Below are 24103 nucleotides of genomic sequence, written 5' to 3' on the forward strand. Positions count from 1 at the left end.
TTTTTTTACTACCTAAGTCAACCAAATATAAATTCTACCATAACTAAAGCCAATTTTCCGATTTGCCATTATTAAATGGTTCCTAATATGTTTTGAAATTTATTAATTTATTCCTACACTAACTGCTCAGTGTGATAGAGCAACTATGATTGGAATCTTTCTATATTCTGTTGGTCTAAGGCAGTAGGTAAAGGTAACTGTGTCAATGAAGGACAATTTAGTAAATAGCGCGATGTTTAATAAATAAGTAGGTTGTAAAGAGGTTGCTTAAACTATTCCTTTGTCTGTAAGAACAGCTGCAAGAAGCTGCTTGTCACGAAGAGCATTCTTCACCTCTCCTTCATCCCATTGAAGGATTACCTATAAAAAGATAAACAATTACTAAAAAAAACATATGAACCATAAAAAGTTTTTAAAATATAAGATACTACAATCCAGGCAAAATTTAGGAGAGCAAAAATATACCTACAATTTTAATTATTGATAGACATAATACTAAATTGTAGATTAAAAGATATTACTATATACCGTTTACAAAATTTAGGCTGTTTAACCTTCAAACTGTGTTCCCCCACCACTTATTTTGCTTTATATATGTTGCAGCTGATCAGCAGGTTTAATAAATGTTTCTTAATATCAGCTGTTGAGATTTAGCTTTAAGTATGGCCACGTAGAGGGGATGGATTTATCCCTCTATTTTGTGAACATAGTAGGCCTATAATTTACAAATGCAATACAGCTCGCAATTGAGAATACAACTCTTGATTGATAGTCCTATAAATAATAGCCAAGATATCAAAAACCATTATCTGAACAATAATGAAACGTTTTTGTGTTGAAGTTCTTGATTATGGACTTAAAGCATCAACACAAGTTTTTTTCACAATTTTCTTAGCATAAACTCTATAGTATATTTTTCATCACTATTCCGTAACATGAGTCTTTTCGACCCAAGCTCACAATCACAGTTCACGACAGCTAACTTTTACTCCCTATAAAATACAAAAGCTATTTTAGACCCGCAACGCATGTATTAAAAATAAAAACAGCTGTTTTTGCTGCAGTATGCCGAAAGCTAATATTACCACATGCATTATACTTAATTTTAGTATTTGTATGATTTTTTTAAATTTATGTTTTCTACATGATCCGACACTTCCAAATCAGATTATCTTTAATAATTCAACTGTATTCTTGAATCAAGTATTATAAATAAAGCTATCAAGAAAGAAATGTAATTACTTTCCCTTCAAATTTTTGTGAAACAATCAAAATGGAAATTTTAAATGAACTTACACAGTTCAAACTAACACCTACCTTTGATAGTCGGTTGTGGGTTTTTCCGGAAATCCTTAAAATCCCTCTAGCTTCAACTAGAGGCATCAAAGAGATGAACTCAGACATGTCTAGAGCAGACAGATTCCTCCGGTCACAAACTTTCTTGTAGACTTCATGAAGCTGGAACGTAACGAACTTAGTAATTATGTGAACCATATAGCCTAACTTGTGTTAGACATGGTGGTCTAGCTTTTAAAAATAATATTTCTTTGAGTTTTATGTAGGTGCAGAAGTGTGTCATTTGCAAATAAAATCATTGATCAAATAGATATGATGGATTGTTTGAATTAATTTGAAGTGCAACTTAGAAGTCAAATTTTTGACCACTTAATCCAGCACGAGGGCAGTTCATTTTACAAATCTCAAATTCATGAAACATCTAACTTTCAAACAGTAATGGCGTGGATGTGAAAGGCCATTGGAAGGTGCACTAACATAGCAAATGGAACACCATAAATTAATCACTTTCATTGACACTTTTTTTAAACTATTTTTAAGCTGTATTAAAGACATTTAAATTCTTCATGGTGAATTTAGATTCTAAATTCACCATGAAGAAGTAATAGTTAAACTCTTTTAAGATGCATATCTTGAAGTAAAGTACAGTAAAAAAAGTATATATTTCTTTAAAGTACACAAGTCATGTAATTTTTTTCAAGTAAAACAATTGTTTTTGCATACTATTTCACAGTTCCTATACCTGCAGTGTCAGTACATGATGTGTAACTAATTTAATTGCGTGAGTGTGGTAAACAGTCAGAAACAGTTTATTGGGGATAAAAAGTTCAAGTAGTCGTTCCATTAGTATTATTGTACTACAGTCTTAATAAATTTCAAAAGCTAAAACAAGTTCTTTGGCCTCGGAATACATGAAGGAAGAAATGGGATACCAACTGTCCTAGAAATCTAAGCAGATTAGATGGCCAAACATTTCAAACATGTTATTTCGTCCCTCTAAAGGAGCTACAGAAGAATGTGTTACAGCAGAATGTCAACTTCTACTAAGGTCTTCGGAAAGACCCTTCATAAGTTCAGAAGCTCTTCTGGGGGTAAAACATAAACTTTAATGTACGATGGACTTTTTGTGTGCATTAAAATGCCTGGAACCATTGTCTTAGGTGAGTTGGTTGTGTAGCTGTTTAGGTCTGGGGATGGGGATATTGACCTCAACTATTGTATTGACATTGTATTGACACTATTGTAATTCTTAACGAATGAACAATAAAGAATATTGTATTGTATTTTATTGTCTTCTTTATAAAATCTGAAAAAATACTAAAAATACTTAAATTCACTCTGACTGATGTTTTATAAGGCTACTTTTTCTATCCCTAAATGTTTCTTATCTCACCTTTCCAACAGTGACATCTTTGCTTTTTGCCGTTTGTCGTATGAGAAGCAGTGAGCAGATGAGAAGCTTCTGTTGTAGAGGGAAACTGTCAGTTTCGGAAGAGTCTAGTGTTTGTGCAGTGCTGTAAACATCATTGATGACTGCCATCACTTCTTGCAAAGCCACTGTTTGTGCCTTTGGACCTACAGTTTCGATTAAATACAGTTTTCATCATCAATTGATAACAAAGAAACTATTTACAATAAGGTATCTTTCTCTTATCGATGGGCAGAACAGTAATTACAAGTATCTTGAGCTATGGAAACATACACTCTTGAAAAAGTTGGAAGGGGGTATTAGTAGTGCTAGGCTCCAACTTACATGTGTAAAATGGAGTCCAGGTGCAAAGATACAAATTACACAAATATTTGTTTGGCTCAGCTTGTGTTACTTATTTTTACTCAAGCAGAATAGATAGCCACTGCATGATATTATTGATGACAAGTTTAGTATGTATAAAGTTAAGGATGAGAGGATAGCAGGCTTACCTGAATGGTAAAGAGTCCAAACTGGCACAGGAACACCAAAAGATTTTGGACATCTAGAAAACTCTCTCTTCCTTAGTTGAAAATGCTGTCAGAGACAGTGAAATATTCTAATGTTTTGTGTATATAGAGTAAAGTTTTGTCTTACTAAAATCAACAAATAAACAGAAAAGTTCATTTTAATCAACTCCATACTATAGTTCGGCCGCTTAGATAGCTCCTCCAGCATTGGTTAGCATTAGCGCGCAGGTCGCTTTCTAAGTGGCCGAACTATAGTATTCATGACGCCCTGGCAAAAGATGTTAGTAATTTAATTACTATCTATATTGGAATTTCTAGATTGGAAAAGATTTCAACATTGTAACTTTTCTAAGTTGATTTCCAAGCTACTTGACATCAACTCAAACTTGGTTGAAAATGCTGTCAGTGACAATGAAACATTCGAATTGCTGTGTAAAAAAGTTCTGTTTGTTGATGGACTCATCCCCATTCACGTAAGCGTGCTATCCTAGCTTAAGTCTTATGAGGGAACCGTCAATCTTTTCGGTATAATTATGTCATCTCCCCTTTCCTTAGCACTTAGTAATTAGTGTCACAGAAGTGAGTTTAGCGAAGTTTCTCGTCTAGACATAACAACTTGTTAGACACATACCACTTTCCGAACGTTCGTCTTGCATGCTACGTTTCTCAGCAACCTCGACCACTCTGCGAGCAATATCGAGAGCTCGGCGAACATCTCCGTTGACTGCTGCTACCTTGCCAGCCAACAGCTGTAGAGTAGGTTTTGAGAATACAGCCTCTACGCCAGCCTAGTGAAGTAACACACAACTGTATGTAGTGAACATTTAATTTAAACATATTACAAAAGTGAGATTACTAATGTATAAAAATGAAATTAGAAAAAAAAATGTTTACATAAAAAGTTTATTTATCATGTATGGTTGCCCCAAATATGGTTTGCTGCAATGCATCCAAAACTTCGGCCATTATTTTTGCCAATTCAACGACGCAGTCATTTTCACAGACCAAAATTCAACAAGATAGACCTTTATGTATGTAATAGTTATAGTGATGGTTACATAGTCTTGCATGTCAACATTTGTTTATTTTGCTTACTAAAAAATGTTGTCTCTGTCATAATACTAAGTACTAACACTAATAAACAATAACTTTAACTCGTACAATTAATAAATTTTCAGGTGATAGTCAATTTAATAATTTAAATAATGCCTGTGTAAAGTTTTAAATTATTAAGACTACCTTATGAAGACTAGAGCTACATTTAAAGTAGAATATAATACGAACACAGTCCTTACCTGGGTCAGTCGATCAGCAATGATATCAATGATCTGTTGTCTAGTGTAGGACGGGAAGTGAAGGACGGTTGGTTGGAAAGCTAAGTGAGCCTGAAAGTAAAATCAAACATTTATTCAAGATCTATGACAGTTCTACTCCCAGTTGTTCTCTCCAGTTGTCATTGCTACAGATGCAATGAGTTAAATATGGAGTTAATTACTAAGCTTTATCATTAGTTGTGTAGGTAGTAAGGTGGTTGTGGTGTTTACTTTAAAATCTCGAGGTTGTTGGTTCTATAACAAGAGAGGTCGATTCTAAACCCATTATTGGGATATCAATTACTGATGCAATTTAACATTAAAGGTTGACATTAGATAGTAACAATATCAGAGTTTTAAACTTTTTTTTTTGTAAAAAAGGTAAAAAATGTCAATGGCGTGAAAAGGCAAAATATGCTAAGACATTTTCGCTTTTCTGTGTGAGAGCTCCTACATCTTTTGAGCTCAAAGGAAGGCTTTTAAGATTATCATAACCAAACTATCACTTACAAGTTACAACTACCCAAGCTTAGCTCGCTATCAACAAAATACGCTGAACAAAACTAACGATAATCGGATAATATTGATAATCTGGGGCAAAACTAGAATTACTATGTATCCAATTTGTACCCTATGGACTGAGAAATTTGACGCTACCCAAACAGTAAAGGCAATAATTGTAACTACTCTGGGGTGGCGCACCTACTCCTGATGTCTCCGACACCTCAGCATTACGGGCTGAACGCAGCGCTATGATTGGTCAATTTTTAAGTTAGGCCTATATAGTTGTTTAGCTCCAGAATCGCCATGGACTATATTCCATGTCCTTTGTTTAAAGGTCCTGGGTTTGGAATCTGGAATTTTAAAATTCCTGGAATGCGGATCAGATTCCGAATCCAACCATAAGAGTTGTGACTTTATAGTTATGGAAAATATGAAATTATTTCTTAAGCAACATGAATATGGTGTCACATTCACAGCTTACCTGTAACCTAGGCAGCACTCTGTCAGTGAGATCAAGTGCGTTGGCAATACCTATCAACACCAGGCGAGCGTCCTTCCGAGACGGCCACTCAAATACAGAATACAGCACTGACTGTTTGGTACTGCATAGCTGGTCTAACTCATCCAGAACTATTAGACTGTAACAAAATTGTTCAAATAAAATAAAGTGAAGACCCAAGAATATTTTTACCCAAATATGAGTGAATGATCAGTGTGGAATGGAGTGAGATGCTCTATGTAGCTTTGTTACTCACTACAACCATAGACAAATAGAACAAATATAGACCATCAGCAGTGCTGGGGTTAGCATATGTTCCGGCGTCCACCGCTAGGAGTGCCGTGTAGTTACAGCGCACACCGCTGCAGGCGAGGAGCTGTATGCTGTAACTTCACAGCACTCCTAGCAGCACTCATAGCGGCACATCGTAGAACCTTCCATTGACAGTCTGTATTCCATTTGCCTATGCTAAAACCCAACTGTTTCTTTAGCATGGGCTATTTTATTTATTTGAAGTTTAATGTTCAAAGACTCAAACCATCAACAATTTTATTTTCCTCAGCATCGTAAACCTGCATCCTTTTTATTGCCAGATAGGTTATTTGATAACTTAGTTACCCAGCTTTATGATAAAGTGTGCCTCTCTCTAGCAAAAAATATGGAGAATAAATAAACTTTATTTTCCGACAATTTCAAGGGAATATTTTAGTGAAAAATAAATAAACTATGTAAATGGAAGTTTGCTTAGTTTGCTAAAACAACGTACAAAACTGAAGGGAAATTGTGGGACTATATTAATAGAATGTTATTTGTTACACAACAATAAAAGAATGGTATTTAACACTTTCTTAGTCTGTGCAGCATATAATTACCTACCCAAACCAATGCACTGTCGTTTGACAAGTACAGATTCTAAAATGCAGAAATATGTTAAGGATTCAATGAGTTTTACACTTAGCTTGGATAAAATGTTTTATGGCAACAATTGAATTGCCAAAGACCATAGAGTTGTTTAAATGTAATATACTCAACTCACATCATTTTCCGCTTGCCCGACTCCAGATGTTTTTCTATTGCCGAAAGAGCAGCTTTCTCAGAATGTCCAAGGGCCTTGAGTTTCAGTTCGCTAACTATTCTGTTGTATATTGACCCACAAGATGTGATGGACGTGCAGTTTAAACATACAACCTTGTACTGATCCGCAATCTGAAAAAAAACTACTGTAAAAATCCAACAACACAACAAATATGCTTCCTATTATTAAGTATTAAAAATTTTAATTTTAAATTTCAATCAGTTTAATTATCTAAATTGTAAGCTAACATTACATAAAGTAGGTGTATCATATTAAAGGCCACATTTTTATTAGATTAGATGGCTGAGAATGTGCAGTTAATGAAGGTGTACAAATAAAACTAACTTTTTCCTCCTACAGTACTGTAGGCCTACCATAAAGCAATACACAAAATTAACCTTTTCATCAGACACAAGAGTAAATGTAAGTAAACTTCCACTTGCAACTGTTATTCAAACTGAGCAAAAACTGGTAAAAACTATATTTGACGTGAGTAGCAACATGAGTCAAGTACAGAATTGATGAGCTCTGACTTTTAGTTGAATAGAAAGGGCTGTTAGTACGGTAGACACATGTGTCAGGTCAATGGCCGAGCAGTATAATACGTTGTCTCAATAGTCAGAAGACGCTGCTCTAGATTGACAGTTCCAATACCTATTGGGACAGGTCTGGTGGGCAACTCATTTGGGGGTTATCTGTGGATAAAAATTGGTGGGAGAGGCTTCCTAAAATAAAAGGTTGACAGCTCAAAGTTGGTGTAAAAGGATGAGTGGATTCTTTGGGAGTTATATTGATAAATCGCAAACAACTTTAAAATCTTATAAAAGGATAGGGCATTTGCCAGGAATTATTAAGGAAATTGACAGGAAAGCAGGCTTACCTTTAAATAAGTCCATAGAGACACATAACACATCACAAAATTAAAAGTAGAAATTTTCGTGGTCACTGACCACTTTTTCAACCACTGGAGATTGGAGAAAATCAATCTCCAATCTCCAGTGGTTGAAAAAGTGGTCAGTGACCACGAAAATTTCTACTTTTAATTTTGTGATGTGTTATGTGTCTCTATGGACTTATTTAAAGGTAAGCCTGCTTTCCTGTCAATTTCCTTAAAAACAACTTGAAAATGTTACTTTTGCTTATCCATAGGACTACTTTGAGTGCCCACCAAAAACTTTAAAACCATTTTGATATTTGTAATTAGAACAAGAGTGGAAACAAAAAACAGGGACAGAAAAAAAACTGTACAATTATACCATTGCACAGTCCAAAGAGTTCATAGGGTGAAAAGTAGGGTTAGGAAATTTGTTCGATATTGAAGGTTTAAAAAAAAATCATGCCTCTTGTGAGTGCCTACAATGGTGAATGTTGTAATTTAACAATTTTAATCTGGCAAAATATACATACCTTAGCATCTGAGATGGCCAAGTTTATAGAGGCAGTCTTGCCAGTACCTGGAGGTCCGGATATATAGAGTGTACCAGAACTTTGGTCGTCTGCATGTTTGGTTAGGAACTGTTTTATGTATTGCAACTTGTCTTCTCTACCAGGCAGCGAGACAGGCGCGGAGCTATGAAGCGCTTTACACGCCTCGTCAAACTCTCCTACGGAAGAAAATCATTAGTAACAGGTACGAGGGTAATCTATAAGTTATGGTCGCAGAGCTATGAAGCGCTTTACACGCCTCGTCAAACTCTCCTACGGAAGAAAATCATTAGTAACAGGTACGAGGGTAATCCATAAGTTATGGTCGCAGAGCTGTGAAGCGCTTTACACGCCTCGTCAAACTCTCCTACGGAAGGAAATCATCAGTAACTGGGTAACGGGTACGAGAGTAATCCATAAGTTATGTCTCCTACAAGCTACAGTCAAGACAAAATCTAACACTAGCACCGTGTTTTTAATTCCCCCTCCCCTACTCTAGCCAAATTCTCTCTATGCGTCATAGAATCTGTTAATAAGGAAAGATAAATTGGAGAGTTCTTAAAAAAACATTTTCACTTTCAGTCTAAAACTACTCACAGTTTGATTACAATAATTAATGCGTTTTGATACAATTTAATAATTTTGTTCAGATTTTGGGGTTTCCACCAAAACGGTTCATTGTAATTTTCAGTACAGGGCATAGTTTTTTATGATAATAGGGGGGGATTTTATTTTAAAATGACACTTGATTTGAATATAATCATACAAAAAACAGTTAAATTTTTCCCCCGCCTTTCCACAGACAAGCAAAAGAAGTGTAGACTTCAAACTTACATGCTTCCATCATGACAACATTACCCTGCCCACTTACCAGTTTTTAAGCTGCCATGATCTATTTTTCTTCTGTAGGCTTCAGGATGCATATAGCTATTTTTCTACTCTAGAAAAGGTTAAACAAAAATCGTATCTCTGTGTTAAAAATGAAAGTAAATTTTTAAAACCCTTTGAATGATGGTAGGACTGAGTATTATGGCCAATAAAGAATCCTTTGAAGGTGTCAAATATTTGTTATGAAAATTTACCGAACATTTCGTTTGTAAAATAAAATGTACCTTTAGGAAAAAGTTCTTTCCGAGATCTTGATTCTTGTGCTCTTTCTGGACTTTTCAAGGCAAGTTTTGTTAAAAGCTGGCTTGGAGTTTCTTCTTGAACACATTTTTGTTTTGGAGGACTTAAACCATCCCCTAAAACAAAATTAACAAAAGTTTCCAGTTAAAAAATATTTATATAGACAGACAAAGGCTAAAAGGTTATATTCTAAACATGTCTCAAACATATCATATATCATTACACCTAAGTTTATACAAAGAGAGTTAGACGTACAGAATCCCTTTATAAATTAAAAGAGGTTCACAAATAACCATAAATAAATAAATTTGAAATTTAAAAACAAATTAACATGGACCTTATGGGTTATCATGCTGGTGACAAAATAACAACAAAATAACTTATAAACAGAAAATCGAAACAAATTCCAATTACATGTTTTATTTACAGTGTGGGGTGAAAATGGAGAAGTCTGTACATTACATATTTTTGGTCGAGTTTTCAACCACGGGGCGGGGTGACCTCTAAGAACCAATGTAAAAAAGCTTTTCTTATGGAGATTTAACATGGGGCTAAAATTTGAAGCTTATGACAGCTAGCCTAATCATACTACTGGACCAAATTACATGCGGGTTGTACCAAAAGAAAGGGAATCGGTCCTATATGAGCAAGTTTTATTTGTATTTTGAGAATATTTAGGCTATGTTAATTGGGTCAAAAATGGAAATTCAACTTTTCTTATGGATATTATTTAACATGGGGCTAATTCTATAGGCCTATATTAATTACAAGCATGTTTATTGAAAACCTTTTTTCTCAGCTCCTGTGCATCGCAGGGAATATCTACGCATGTACTGTTATAAAGATATTTGCCTGTAGAAGTGCAGAATCTCGTTATAAGTTGAAATTGGCTAAAAAATAAACACAAAAAAGAATTTTAAATTTTAAAAAAATGTATATGGACCTTATGGGTTGTCATGTTGGTGACTTAATAACAACAAAATATAAACAGAAAATCAAAACAAATAAAAGAAATTCCAATCACATGTTTTATTTACAGCGTGGGGTGAAAATAGAGAAGTTTGCACAATACATACTTTTGGTTGAGTTTTCGACCACGGGTCGAGCTCTAGTTTTAAATTAGTTTCTTTTTAGATTTTAAGTTTATAGCCTATAGTATTCTCTTAAAATCACATAGGAGGATCAAGTTTTTCAAGATAAAAATGTAGCCTATGACAAGTTGAGTGGATTACACACCGCAATTACTAACTTATTGGTTTGATTAGGGTCTATAACAATTAATAGTAGGCCTACCTTCTTTTCTTTTTTTCGAAGGTGATTGTCTTTTTAAAGGGGAATTTTTAACACTGGAATCGTTATTTCCTTTCGGTTCTTCTTTAAGTAATGTTATATTTTCTTTTTTTGTGAATGTTCTTGTACAATGATCTTTTCTTTGTTTGGTGGGTGTAATTGTACTGTCTGTTTTCTCTTTCAGTGGTGATCTGGAAATGGTAGACTCTTTCTGAATTCCTTCTGAAGTCGCTGAATTTCTTTTAGAAGGAGACGATTCAATCATACAAGGCAAATCTTCTTTTTTAATATCATTGGCTTTGGCAGTCTTTACGGGTGAGATACGGTAAATCAGCAGAGTAGGGTTTTTTGGACATAGTACTTTTACTTTGAGCTCATTTTCTTTGTTTTTTGACTTTTCTTCTTTTGAAGGTGAATCTGCATTTATTTCACTAATTTTCTTTATGTCAGTTTTTAGAAATTTTTGTTGTAAGCGTGCCGAAGTCTTCTTCTTTTCCACAAAATTAATTTTGGTTTGAATTTTAGACATTTTGGCTCTTGATATTCTGGAACAAAAAGGGCTATTTCATGTTGCGCAAAAACAGAATCATTCAATCACATAGTTAAATGAAAGTATAGAGAGGTAGGCAATTAGGTAAAAATTAAATCTTTAAATTTTATTTATAGGCTACAGGAAAATGATAATCAAACTATGCACGGTACATGCAATCAGTAATGCTTAGGAAATATAATTCACTTTTCAATAAGCCACTCATTTGCATACATCAGTTAATCTTGTTTACAAAATACAGTAGACTCCCGATTATCCTCGATGAGTGGCTGAGTGATCCAGGTTCATCGAAATTGTGGATAATGCAAACTTAACCTAAAATTCCCAGGAAATAACTGCCTTATCTTTGAATGCATTGGCCTGGTTAAGCTTTGATAATGTTTTTTATTGCAATATAGATACATTTAACATTTTTTCAAACCTGCCTTATAAAACAAATAATAGCTTATTGTAGGCCTATATAAAGGCCTGTTAACAAAAATCAAAACACCTTATCGGTTATAATCAGAGACTCATCGGTGGTCAGTCAAGTAAACAACAGCAACTCAGTCAGCCAGCAAGATGATGGGCCTTCTCATGCTTAACATCTTGGCCGTAGCTGTATGATGACGTACATTAAACTTGCATAATATTTTGATCTAAGTTATTTGTGATCAAGCTTAATCCACAGTGTGTGGTTAATCCACTTGTGGATAATTGGGAGTCCACTATAATCAACTTAACCTCCTCTAATACATCGCCTTGTCCAACAGTGTGGCAACAACAAACTATTGCAAATGTTATAGCAATAAAGAAACTTATAATTGAATACCCCATTTGACTAAGTGCTACAGCTGTCCAAGTAGGCCGGGACTGTTGCGTTGCCACTTGTGTCTAACTAGAGCCTTGTATTAGAGGAGACAGTAATAATTAGCGTAAAGCAATTATTAGCCTACCCTACAACCGAAATTGATACCTAAGCAGAAGCAAGTTAACTTGTAGCCTATAGGCTAATAAGCTGGGGTTTAACCCTCTATCTGGCGCTGGTTGATTTTCGACCACTAAAACGTGAGTTCTCAGTGGCGCTGGTCGATTATAGACCAAGATGACATGGGTCGGGTTTTTCTATTATTAAAATATGAAAACAGTTTTAAAACACAATAAATCTTATATCATTAGAAAGAAGAGATTCTGAGGATTCATTTTCATGCATAAAACATTATTGAGTGAATATTATGTAGCGAGAAACGGTAGTTTGAAAAACTAGAGAGTTCGAAAAAGATTTTGGCGGTGGAAAGTTTTGGTCACCTGACTACAAAAACAGCTGTTTTTGATGATTGTCAATTAAATTGTATATTAGTACCGGTACATATTCTGAAACTACAATAAATTCCCTGCAATTCCCTGTGAATCTATAAGGTTGATTGTAAAAATTTTATTTGTTTTTAAAATTGCCATAAATATTATGTTTTTGTAAAAAAATCTTCAAAATTTTACATTCCGACGTAAATTTCTCCGACATTTTAGAATTCAACTAAATATAACTATATATTTTCAAAAAGATCTTTTTATTACCTATTGTACAGTATCATTTCATTTTTTGTTGATGCATTCTATTATTTCCTACGTGACAAAAAGAAATTTGGTAGTTTTTCAAAAAAGAAAATGTGTATGAAGAATTTATTTTTCTATATAGTTATTTGTGTAACTAGTGGTGAAAGTGGCACTTTGCTGCACACGAGAGCAATGTTTACGCACGAGCCGCAGGCGAGTGTGGAATGATCTCGAGTGCAGCAAAGGCCTTTTTCACTCGTGTTACACATTATATTTTTCCTACAGTCACTATAAAGCATATAAATAATTAGTCTTTCAAACACTATGCAACAAGTTTTTAGGTTCAGCTGGCAACACAAATGGTGCCCTAGAGAAAGTAGTACCCGCGGTCCATATCACTCCGCTATTTTTCCTCGGCAAGAAATGTGCTCCGCGTTTTGAGAATATAGTTCCGTATGTTTTTGTAATTTGAAGTGGTTTCCACGCCTAAAAAAATGCTTAAAAGGTATTTTTTTGTTTATTAAGATCGTAGGAAGGTTTTAAAAACGTTTAAAAGAAAAGTCCAGAAAGTTCAGAAATACCGAAACTATAAACACGAAATGACAGGTTAAATCGTAGTTATAATAGTCAATCAGCTGCTCATAGTATAATTATCTTTAAGTGTTGCCAACCTATTTCCAAGCGTACACGGATTACGTGCATAATGGAACCGCGCTGTTTTGTGTTGTTTCGTTGGAATCCTGATGTGCGGCAAAGTATAAACCGTACGGCAAAGTATAAACCGTACGGCAAAGTATAAACCGTACGGCAAAGTATAAATATGCAGCAATTAGCAGCTTTCTGTACTATAAACAGTACAAGGAAGCCAACTTTGTCGGATGACTGTAGGAAAATTTTATTTTTAGGAGTATTTAAAAAACATTGATATTTCTACGTACCGTAAGGAATCATATTTCACACAAACTTTACATTTAGATAAAATGTGTAAAAAATTATTTTGTTGTTTTCTTGTGGGTTGCTTTTGAAATTTCTTATTTGCATAATCCAAAAATTTGCAAACCTTTTGCTACTACGCCTAAACGCATTGCTAGGAAAAGAATGTTTTTATATTATTATATTCTAAATTTATCACTGAAATAGAAAAAATATATATGTGTGTACTTATATTAACAAATAAATTTTCTGTGGCAAAATATATGATACCACTACAAAAGCGCCAAAATATACCCGCCACTGGTGAATAAAATGACCGCCAGATTTGGGTCTAAGTAATAAAATATTGGGCGTAATTAAAACTGTTGAATTACATTTAAAAAAATAGCCTAAGTAGCTTAGGCCTACCTAAAGCAAAATAGCATAACTTATGAAGTTTACTTAGCCCTAAAATACCTACCCGCGCCAGGCAAATTTTCTCTTTTCTCAACTACTCAAATCAAATCAAATCAAATCCATTTATTGCCATCAACACTAAAAACTAAATTTATAAATTTAGTTTTTAGACCACTCAACTAGTCCTAAATTTATAAAATTCAACAGAATTGCAATAAATTCGGCAACAGTAGAAAATTATTTAAAGGCTAGGCCTACTGTAAAATGCAATTGTTTAAAATGCAGGTGGAAAGACCTAGTCTGTTAAATTGAACTCATTAAATGTAAAACCTAGTCAGCACCATAATTCAATCACCATAATTCTTTCGATGTTATGAAACTAGCCTAGCCAATACAAGAAGACTAGACTACTAACCTTAATTTGTACACGTAACTTAAAGCTTGAAGGGATCTAAGATAAAGTAGGCTACTTTACAAAACTTACAAGTACGATTCAAAATAAAAATACAAGTCACCATTAATTTATGAAATAAAATTGTATTAATTTAGAATTGTCAAAATTATAACAAAGTCACTGAAAAAATTTCTAACAAGAAGACACTACTTTACAACACACAAATGCGACGTGAACGAGACATTTCTTTGCTTTGTAACGCTAAGAATGTCTGTCTTGTCTTGTCAATTAATTGTCAAAAATCATAACGTCACGCTAGAAAAAGAGCAGCTTTGGCGGGAACGCGGGTAAATTGGTGGGAAAAATTCAAAGACAGTAGAAAGGACAAAGTTAACCTATTAAGAATCCTCGAGTCCGTTGAGCATCATACTGTTGTAATAATAATGTATTTTCACAACCGTAACAGAAATTAATTAATTATGATCAATTTAGACAGTGGTATGCACTTCCTCCCGAATTTGTAAAAGGTGTGGATTGAAAAACTTGAGTAAGATCAGTTGGAAAATAAATAGATAAAAAGGATGTGTTTAAAATATCTAGCCCTAGCTCTGAAATTGAGTAGGCCTCAATTACCAGGCTGTCAGCCAGCTTCAGCCAAGTGCCAAAATATAGTTTTTCATTCAAGACGTCTTGTGAGGATTTTTTATCAGCTTTATAAATTTCAAGACTCTCTAAGACGTTCATGAGGGGACCTTTACTGCATTTGTGCAGGATTTGTAAATTATTTTGGCAGCTATTGACATTGTGATTGGCATTTACTAGATGTTCTGCAAATTTGGATCGTTGTAGTGGCAGTTTTGGTTTAGGTAGGTGTTCTTTAAATCTAGTATTGAAGAAACGTCCCGATTGGCCTACCTATGTATAATTTGCAGCAATCATTACAATATAGTTTGTATACACCTGTGCCATCTAAATTATTATCACATTTTGTTTACGGTTGGATTAGCTCAAATGAAGTTCTAGCTTGTTTGATGTAGCTAGGGTGATTTTATGTTTTTTCAATTAATTTTTTAATGGATAGTGTAGTGTAGTTTGGCTCCGAATTCGACAGATACAAAGTTGCTGGGTTTATCAATTTGTTTGTTTACCAATTTTATACTTTTGTTTGTTAACTATCTTTATCGATAATACTGCTGGGGTAACCATTGCTAACAGCTAATTGTTTCAGACTTAGGTACTCTGAATTGTAGTCTTCTGGAGACATAGGGATTTTTAACATTCTGTTTACAAAACTGTTGTAAGCTGACATTTTGTGAGCTTGGGGGTGACTAGATGAGACGTGAATGGTGTGATCGGTAGTCGTAGGCTTCCTGTAGATTTTGAATTTTATTTTGTCATTATCTTTGGTGAGCGCTAAATCCAGGAAGTTTAAAGATTGGTTTAGTTCGATTTCCAGTGTAAACTTCAAATTAGAAGATATGTTATTTTAAATAATTATTCAGAAGTTGCAGTTGTCTGGAGTTGCCTATACAAATTAAAAATATGTCGTCCACATATCTTTTGTAGAAGATTATATTACTGCAAAGTTTATTTCCATCGGAGAAAATTGATTCATTCTCAAAATGGTGCAAATAAATTTCCGATAATATGCTAGACAGAGGTGAGCCCATAGCCAAGAAGTCGTTCTGTAAATAGAATTTGTCGTTAAAAGAAAAAAAATCTGCTCTAATATGATTTTGAGTAGTGTAATCAATTCATCATGGCTTCGGGGCTAAGTTCTGAATTTTTTGACAGGTTTTGTCTCGAGTAATATCTAAAGTCTTCTTGATTGGGACGTTGGTGTATAAATTTACTATGTCTAGTGAAGCCAATAAGTGTCTATTTAGTATTTTTGACATTGGAAAGTTGTTCTACGAGGTCTATTACATTTTTTTATCAATTTTATTTCAAATTTAAATGTACGCAAATTTAAATACGCGAATCAATGAGCTGGTGTCAACTGTCTGTCATGTTATCTTATGGGAAAAAAACTAATTGCGATTGCGACGTTGCCAATTATTATAGCAGGTCACGGCCTGGAGCAAAGGCCATGCTGCAGGATCTATGACGTCACACTAGTGAATCGATTTCATTGATAAATTCATTGCCATCGCCATTTCCATATGTTTTAGGTAAATAAACAAGTTGGCTGTTTGTAAGATTTTAATGGTAAGAGTTTAGTACAACTATCCATCACTGTGACGAAGTGTTGCGCTGCCCGACCTGGAGTTAAAGGTCGCCGTGCTTATATCCTGATTATTGGTACTCATATCCTTTTATTACGATGTTAGAAGTAACAGGCTCTCCAAAACGTTGGCCTTGGTACTTTTTATTAGTCATAATAGAACATTCGCGCTCAACGTCCCCTGATGCAGGTCAATAATTTTACGTTGCCCTATCCATTTTTTTGTCTGAGATTTACAATACCTTTTACTCAATGCAGGCTGGTGTAGAGCCAAACACCTACAAAATAAATTTATTATTTACTACCACGGCCCCTGTTAACTCCAGGCTGCGGGGGCGGCCTTCGAAGTGGCAACAGCTTCGAAGTAGGGTTGTAACAGCAGCTGTTTTTTGGTGGCAGCTTATGGTATTTGTGTACATATTTCGAGAATACAAAAGCTTGGTTACTCTGGGCTATAAAATATTTAATTCACATTAAATTTACAAATATAGATATTCAATTTAAATATTGTTTTGGTTTTCAATTCTATATGTTTTATTTTCAATATATTAATAATTTAATGTTTATATTAAAATGAATAATACGCAAATTATGAGCTAATGTCACCTATCTGCCATGATTCTGATTCGATGTGGCGAGATTTCTTTGTTTCTGATTCTGCCATGTCAATATTTATAGATTGAAAGGTATTTTACCTGAGAGTGCCAAAATAAAACTAGTAAGGGCCTTGGTATTATCAGTATTTGATGATTGTCTTCCCGCTTACGGTAATAGCATTACAAAAGGTGACCTAAATAAAATCCAACGACTACAAAACGCATCAATTAGATTCATTTATAACTGTAGGAGAAGAGATCACATAACCTCTTTCAGAAACGCTACACACATTATGCCAATTAAAGAGAATTGTATATACCTAGCCTGCAGCCTGATACGTAAAGCTATAGACAATGAATACACAAACTATATAGTTTGTGTATTCATTGCTATAGAGCTCGGCCAGCCTGAGTACCTGCGTGAGAGGCTTCTCTCTCGCCAAGATGCCTCTGCCCGCAGCACGAGGTAGGACAAGTTGATGCACTTTCCTACAGTCAGGCATGAGGTGGGGAGGCGCGCCTTCTAATACTTTGGCCCCACCTTGTATAATGCTCTCCCTAATCGGGTAAAGGGGGCCAACACTCTGAACACATTTAAAAAACATTTGAACGAATATTTTATGTAACAAATGATTTAGTATTTCAAGTTAATATATGTTTTTTTTTTGTATGTTTTTGAAGGTAAATTATTGTTATTTTTTGTATCGAAAATTCTGGTCATGTTAAAGTAATGTTTGTCAAAATTGTTTTTAGAAATTGTTTTCATAGATTGTTAGTATGGATTGTTTTTACATACAGTAGTTTTCATAGATTATTTATATAGATTGTTTTATAGTTTGTTTTATATGTATAGTTTATTAGGATTAAGGACAAGAGTTGTTTTGAAAAACAGAATGTATTCTTCTGAAAAACGCTTGCTAATAAAGACCTTTTTATTTATTTATTTATTCATGTTATCTTATGGGATGTATGGTGCAAGACAACACCACATGCAACGTTTCCAATTCTATCAGGCCGCGGCCTGGAGTTAAAGGTGGCCGTGTATACTACTCTGTAGTAAAAGAATTACAAATTAACACAAGGAAGTATCTTTGTTTAATCTATGCTAAAAGTACTATTACGAGTCGGAAAAGTAGGGTTGTAAGCTCCACGAAGTATTCGTGGTTAGCTCTATCCTACTTTCTGACGCATGAAAAGTTGGGTATTGGTATTAAATGAGGCTGTAGCTAACCACTGGAACCATGTACACAGCACTGTATATAGAGCCATATGAATTAACACAGCGGAACCTAGCTTATATAATCAATGTTTAAAATAGTTAAGTAGAGCTGTATGGATTAAACGAGAGGTTTCTATATTCGATGTACGATCATAGATGAAGTAATATGATTTAGATTTCGCTCTGTTTGGAAGCGGAGTTGGAGTTAGAAATCAGAATTAGAAAGGGTTTGTTGTTCTTTTTCTTCAGTTCTCATCCAAGTCAAGTTCAGCAGAGTCGTAGTCGAGTGATTCGCGAGTGTTATGTGCGTGCGTTGAAGGTGTTTTGTTCATCAGCAATGAAAGATAGTTCGTGTCTATGGCATTAATGTGTTATAAAACGAGTGTTGTGTGTGCCGTTTCTTTTCATGTTAATTAGTGGGATTTGTAAAATGTGAGTTTAATGTCATTTAAATGATTGTGAAGTGCAGCACACGCTATGGCCGCTAACAACAGAAACCGATCCGTCGTTCAGCATAAAAATATTACTGCAATATTTTCGAAATTGCATGGTGCATTTTCAGACGCGATGGCCCCTCCAAAACTAGCAACTGACAAGAAAACATTGGATAAAACGTGGAAGTTGATGGACAAGGTTGTCAAATTATGTCAACATCAAAAAATGAACCTAAAAAATTCCCCTCCTTTCATCCTTGATATCTTACCGGATACCTATCAGCGTTTGAGGCTCATTTACTCTAAATATGAGGATAAAATGATAGTTTTGCATAACAACGAACACTTCAATGTATTTATCATTAACTTAATGAGGAAATGTAAACAAGCGAACAAGCTTTTCAAGGAGGGTAAGGAAAAAATGTTCGATGAAAACTCGCACTATAGGCGGAATTTAACAAAACTCAGTTTAGTTTTTAGCCATATGTTAAGTGAACTGAAAGCTATATTCCCCAATGGAACATTCGCAGGGGATCAATTTAGAATAACAAAAAGCGATGCAGCCGAGTTCTGGCGGATTAACTTCGGAAACAGGTAAGTCTCCCTAATTTAGTTTCCCGAGTTGTTTATTGATAAGCTAAGACTTGTCTCAATGATTTCAAACCCGTTGCTGCCTTGTTAGATCAATAGCGATAGGAATCGATTGAGATCTAAGTTAAGTTGGACTCATCTGCCACGTTAATAAGTAGGCTAAGTTATTCTGAACTACAGTTTTATGCGGTAAACTTACTCTCCAACAAGGAGGGAATCTAAGAAATTTAACTAGCCTAAAGCTGTGTTTAGCGTACTGGTACACAAAGCTAGTAGGCCTACCGTACGCGAGCAGGATTCAAGGCTAGACACCTGCTTCTAGTGTTTTTAGGTAGGCTACCTGAGGCAGTTTTTTAAGCTACCTGCCAACTTTGTGCGGATCAAGCTTTAAGTTAGTCGGGGTAGACTTCTGTAGGTATCTGTTGTCAAAAACAACCGAATGAAAATATCAATTACCTTACCGCATTCGATTGGTTTATTCCCTACGGTACATCGTTTGGTGAGTTAGGTTAACCTAACCTTAAGTTACTAACCAAACGATATATATCAAATAACTTAATCGATATATCGATCGATACCTATTTTCATTCGGTTGTTTTTGACAATAGATAACTTACAGAAGTCTACCCTAGTCATGTATTGGGCATTGAAACAGAAGGAGGAAGTTAGGCCTAGGCTATTTAAAACGCAAGTTAAAGCAAAATAACTTAATTTAAGGGCTGCACTTAACTTTAAACGTCATATACACTAACTTAATTCGAAAGAAAATATTGATCGATATATAGATTATTCTATATATATCATTTCCTAACTAACTATGTAAACGATAGGCTATATCAAATGAAACAATCGATAAATCGGTAGTTTCATTTGAATGAGTGTAAACTTAGGACGTAAAGTGCAGCCAATTTAATTTAACTTAAAACCGAATAAAAATACCCCCGCCGCATCAAACCTGCCGACTAAGCGAATTTCCTGTTGCTTGAATTGATTTTCAATTAAATTTATTTAATTAACATTATGTTTCATGAGTATACCAACATAGGCTTGCTGCTACAGGGAGGGTAAAAAGTGTGTTTTTTAGTAAAGTACCGGTAGGCCTATTAATAACTTAAGTTAGTATAAAATAAATAAATTTACTAAGTTAGATCAAAATGTATCCATAAACAAGTAAACTACCGTACAACATTTTACAATATTCTCCATAAGAATAGGCCTAACATGGTAATTTTATAATAAGGTAAGTTACCGGTAACAATTTTTTTGAATTTTCTCCATAACCAATAATTGTACAAAAACACTTTGATGTAATAAATTAGGCCCTAATTACTTTTTTAAGCTCCTTAAAAAGGTCTGGAGAGTATTGGGAAATTTTGTGTTTAGAGGATCAAAAATTAGAAAAACCATATTTTAGCCCATAAAACCCCCCGTAAAGTCCCGTTCCCATTGTCCGATCATGCTGGTTCGCGAACTCATGACTCAACATGGTTCGACTGAGGTTTCCCACCCACATGAGATTTGTGAGCTGTTTGCAGAATATTTCTCGTACGTCTACTCTCATGCGTCCAAAGATGAGCTGCCAGTACCTTCATTTCATATTCCATTCACCATTTCAGAATGTGCTACCTATCTCCCTAGATGATATCAATAAGAGGTTCTTCACTTGGACCCCAGCAAGGGTAGTGGTCCTGACAACATCACACCAGGAGTATTTCCTATTTAACCTCAGTTTGTCTACAGGCACCTTTCCCTCCACACTGAAATATGGTTAGGCCTTTGTGGTTCCAATATTCAAAGCTGGTGATCGTTGCAATGTTACAAATTACAGGCCCATAGTAATTCAGTCCGTCCGCAGTAAAGCTTTTGAAGGGCTTATTTTAGACATCCTACAGCCTTTATTTAAACATATCATAATTTATGAGCAGCATGGCTTTACCTCCGGTCGCTCCACTTTGACAAATCTTTTATCTCTCCAGTGTCTGGTGTTGGAAGCCTTCGGTCAAAGAAATCAAGTCGACGCCATTTACATTGACTTTAGTAAAGCTTTCGACAAGATAAATTATAGTCATCTGCTCGCGAAGCTCCAAGGCTATGGGTTTGCTGGAAGAATGGTTCTACAATTTTACAATGGTTTAAGAGCTACCTTACTGATCAATAGCTCGCTGTACACTTTGGTTCTGAAGTCTCTTCTTTCTTCGCTGCAATTTCTGGTGTTCCTCAGGGGTCTCATCTTGGACCGTTCTTGTTTTCCATCTTTATTAATGACATTGTGAAGGTCATGAAAGTCCCATTTCTTCTATTTGCGGATGACATTAAGCTACTCGTTGAAGTTGCATCCTATCATGACTGCCAGTCCTTTCAGGACGCCCTTGACGACAAATTTTGCTGGTGCCTCTCCAATGATATGGCTGTGAATCCCACAAAAACCAAATTGATCACTTTTAGCAGGAAATTAAATACAGTGTTAGCTGACTACTCTCTTGATGGTAACCGGGTGGAGAGATGCAATACCATCAAGGATCTTGGTGTTCTAATTGACTCCTCATTCGAGTTTGGACCCCACATAAACCAAATCTGCACCAGGGCCTCTCGTATGCTCGGATTGGTAGGTTATCCCGCTCTGCAAGACATGGTTTGAGCAACCATGCCTGTAGTACGAACGTCTCTCGTCCTGCAGCTACTCGAGTATGCTTCCTTGGTTTGGTCACCATACTAAAAAGAAATCTAGATAGGCTATAAATTAGAAAAATAAATAATTTAGTATATTATAGGACTGTTGTGTCCCCAACGGTCACAGAGAAATAAAAAAAAGAAGTGTAATTTAAAATTCCCATGTTATTCTTAAATGGAGAAAATGAAATTTGTTGTAGTTTACTTGTTTATTTATGGATATATGCATAGACTAAGCAACACAAGTAGACTCCTCATCCCATTGTAAATTTTGGAAGCTGCTTGTTTTTTGTGTCTAGTTCATGTACGTCCACACTGATCGCTGGGGTAGACAAAATTTTGTTTATATTATTTTAGGGTTATTTTCATTGTTTGTGCTTTACTATTTGGTTTAAATAACTAGGAGACCAGTTATTATTTATGATTATATCGTTTTATTTGGTTAAATGAGGTTTTAAATGATTAAAATAGGCCTAAGAAGGAACAAATTGTAAACAAAACACAACCTCTACAGTTGGACGTACAGAATTAACAATAAAATTGGCTTCAGCTGTTCCATAAGGATGACAAATCTACTAAGGGAGTATCCTATAATTGACCTACGGTCAAAAACCAAGCTACATACAGGGAACAAGAGACGAATCACCCAAGAATCCAAATGATTACCGTACTGTAATGTCCGAGAGCTTAAAACTACAGTAGCAGATGGTATTCAAAACTTATATTTTTGAAGAAATGGAATATTGATGTGCCACTTTTCCAATGTGCCACTGTCACGTTTAAAAATGTTTATCATTGACACAGTCTATCTGGGACTGCGGTCGGATATGAAGCACCTAACTATCCTAATGTGTAAGGTCCGAGAGCTTAAACTAGGCCTAGTGGATAGTTTTCAAAACCAGATTCGGGTTTAAAAAAATGAATAATGGTTAAACTTTAACTGTTTGAGTATTTATGACTGAGAGTTTTGGGCACTTAAGTGTTGCTATACTGACCTCACATAAAGACTGGGACGGGTGGCGTCGTCCTGTTTCCAGCTACTAGGTCACGAATTGTGGATATTTATAGGCATGCACTGTGGATGTGATACTCCCGGGTGTGGATTAACGTCCGCACTAGTGAGTACCACGACTACCCGCAGTGCTATCCTGATAATTAGACCAATTCATATATACCAAGGCAAAAATTGTGGTTCGGATTCCACTATAAACTGTAGGTCCCTTAGTTGCCATTAGCTGTATGGGCTATCAATTAACAGCTGTGTCTAAGGAATGTCGGCCATAGTCACTAACAAGACTACAAGATCGCGCCACTCTATCTTACACTCATCTCAATTCATACTTGGCTTAAAATACCTACTATGTATGGTCGCCATTTCATAGAGAAATGTATTAAAGTATTAATTCCTAACCTAACCTAAGGGTGGTTAGGTTAGGTTAGGATAATTTTGCTATCCAAACTAATTTTTATTTGGAGGTTGATTTATTGGTGTGGTCGCCATAATACGTAAGTACCGAGTTTTGTTTTGGACACGTATGTTGTTTTGTACAACGATGTATTATATCGTTGGTTTTGTACAGTAGACACTAGCGCAATCTGTGACTGGCTCACACAATTACATTCTTTTTTAGTAAAAAATTGGCGACGGCTGATCCATATAGGTGGGATGTCTTCTTCTGTAGGTATTCAATAGTCAATGCTTCTATGTATTTTTTTTTTATAGAATGATGCTCAATATGTTGTCTCTATTGCCTTAATTAGTAGGCCTACAGTATTGTTTCTTTCATTGGATCAATGTGACAAAAAATTGAATATCAATGTAAATTTAAATTTTTTTTTAAATTCTTTATTTTACTCTATTTAAATTAACCTTTAACATTTTCTAAAGCCAATGGTGTAATTTAAAAAATGAACCCAAGCACAATAAGTAGAAAGTAAAAGGAATGGCTGTGGCAGCAAGATTTCCCGCGGCAGTCGTTATTTTATGTTAGAATATTACCTTTTGAACCCATGTGTAATATTTGTCCAGTATTCTAATAACCTCGGCACTAGTTCAGAAGGTCATTCCAATTCTAAAACAGTACCTGACATAAAC

General features: G+C 35.0%; 2 protein-coding genes across 4 annotated transcripts in view; one reads left to right on the forward strand and one right to left on the reverse strand.

Moving 5' to 3' along the window:
- Positions 1-226: 226 nt before the first annotated feature.
- Positions 227-14532, reverse strand: LOC129000006 (cell division control protein 6 homolog). The gene is made up of 11 exons (XM_054426847.1): positions 14296-14532; positions 10472-11013; positions 9163-9294; positions 8033-8229; positions 6587-6756; positions 5533-5689; positions 4530-4619; positions 3866-4022; positions 2690-2871; positions 1318-1458; positions 227-360 (listed from the first exon to the last, which is right to left on the reverse strand). The coding sequence occupies exons 2-11, from the start codon at positions 10995-10997 to the stop codon at positions 268-270; spliced, it is 1845 nt and encodes a 614-aa protein (XP_054282822.1). The 5' UTR covers positions 10998-11013; positions 14296-14532; the 3' UTR covers positions 227-267.
- Positions 14533-18598: 4066 nt separating this feature from the next.
- Positions 18599-24103, forward strand: part of LOC128999677 (E3 ubiquitin-protein ligase CBL-B) — a 216910-nt gene continuing 211405 nt past the window's right edge. For all 3 annotated transcript variants that reach the window (XM_054426297.1, XM_054426299.1, XM_054426298.1), the window contains exon 1: positions 18599-19341. In XM_054426297.1, coding sequence (XP_054282272.1) covers positions 18791-19341 — 551 coding nt within the window. In that variant the 5' untranslated portion in view covers positions 18599-18790. The remainder of the gene's footprint in view (positions 19342-24103) is intronic.

This window comes from Macrosteles quadrilineatus, unplaced genomic scaffold, assembly GCF_028750875.1.
Source record: "Macrosteles quadrilineatus isolate MER2022 unplaced genomic scaffold, UCM_ALF_1.0 Scaffold_8__2_contigs__length_117827958, whole genome shotgun sequence".
Taxonomy (NCBI): Eukaryota; Metazoa; Arthropoda; class Insecta; order Hemiptera; family Cicadellidae; genus Macrosteles; species Macrosteles quadrilineatus.

Coding starts and splice junctions, on each gene's coding strand:
- LOC129000006 (XM_054426847.1), bottom strand. CDS start 10,997: ATGTCTAAAATTCAAACCAAAATTAATTTTGTGGAAAAGAAGAAGACT. Junction 8,230..9,162: donor GAAAGAACTTTTTCCTAAAG/GTACATTTTATT, acceptor TTTCTTCCGTAG/GAGAGTTTGACGAGGCGTGT. Junction 2,872..3,865: donor AGACGAACGTTCGGAAAGTG/GTATGTGTCTAA, acceptor TCGAAACTGTAG/GTCCAAAGGCACAAACAGTG.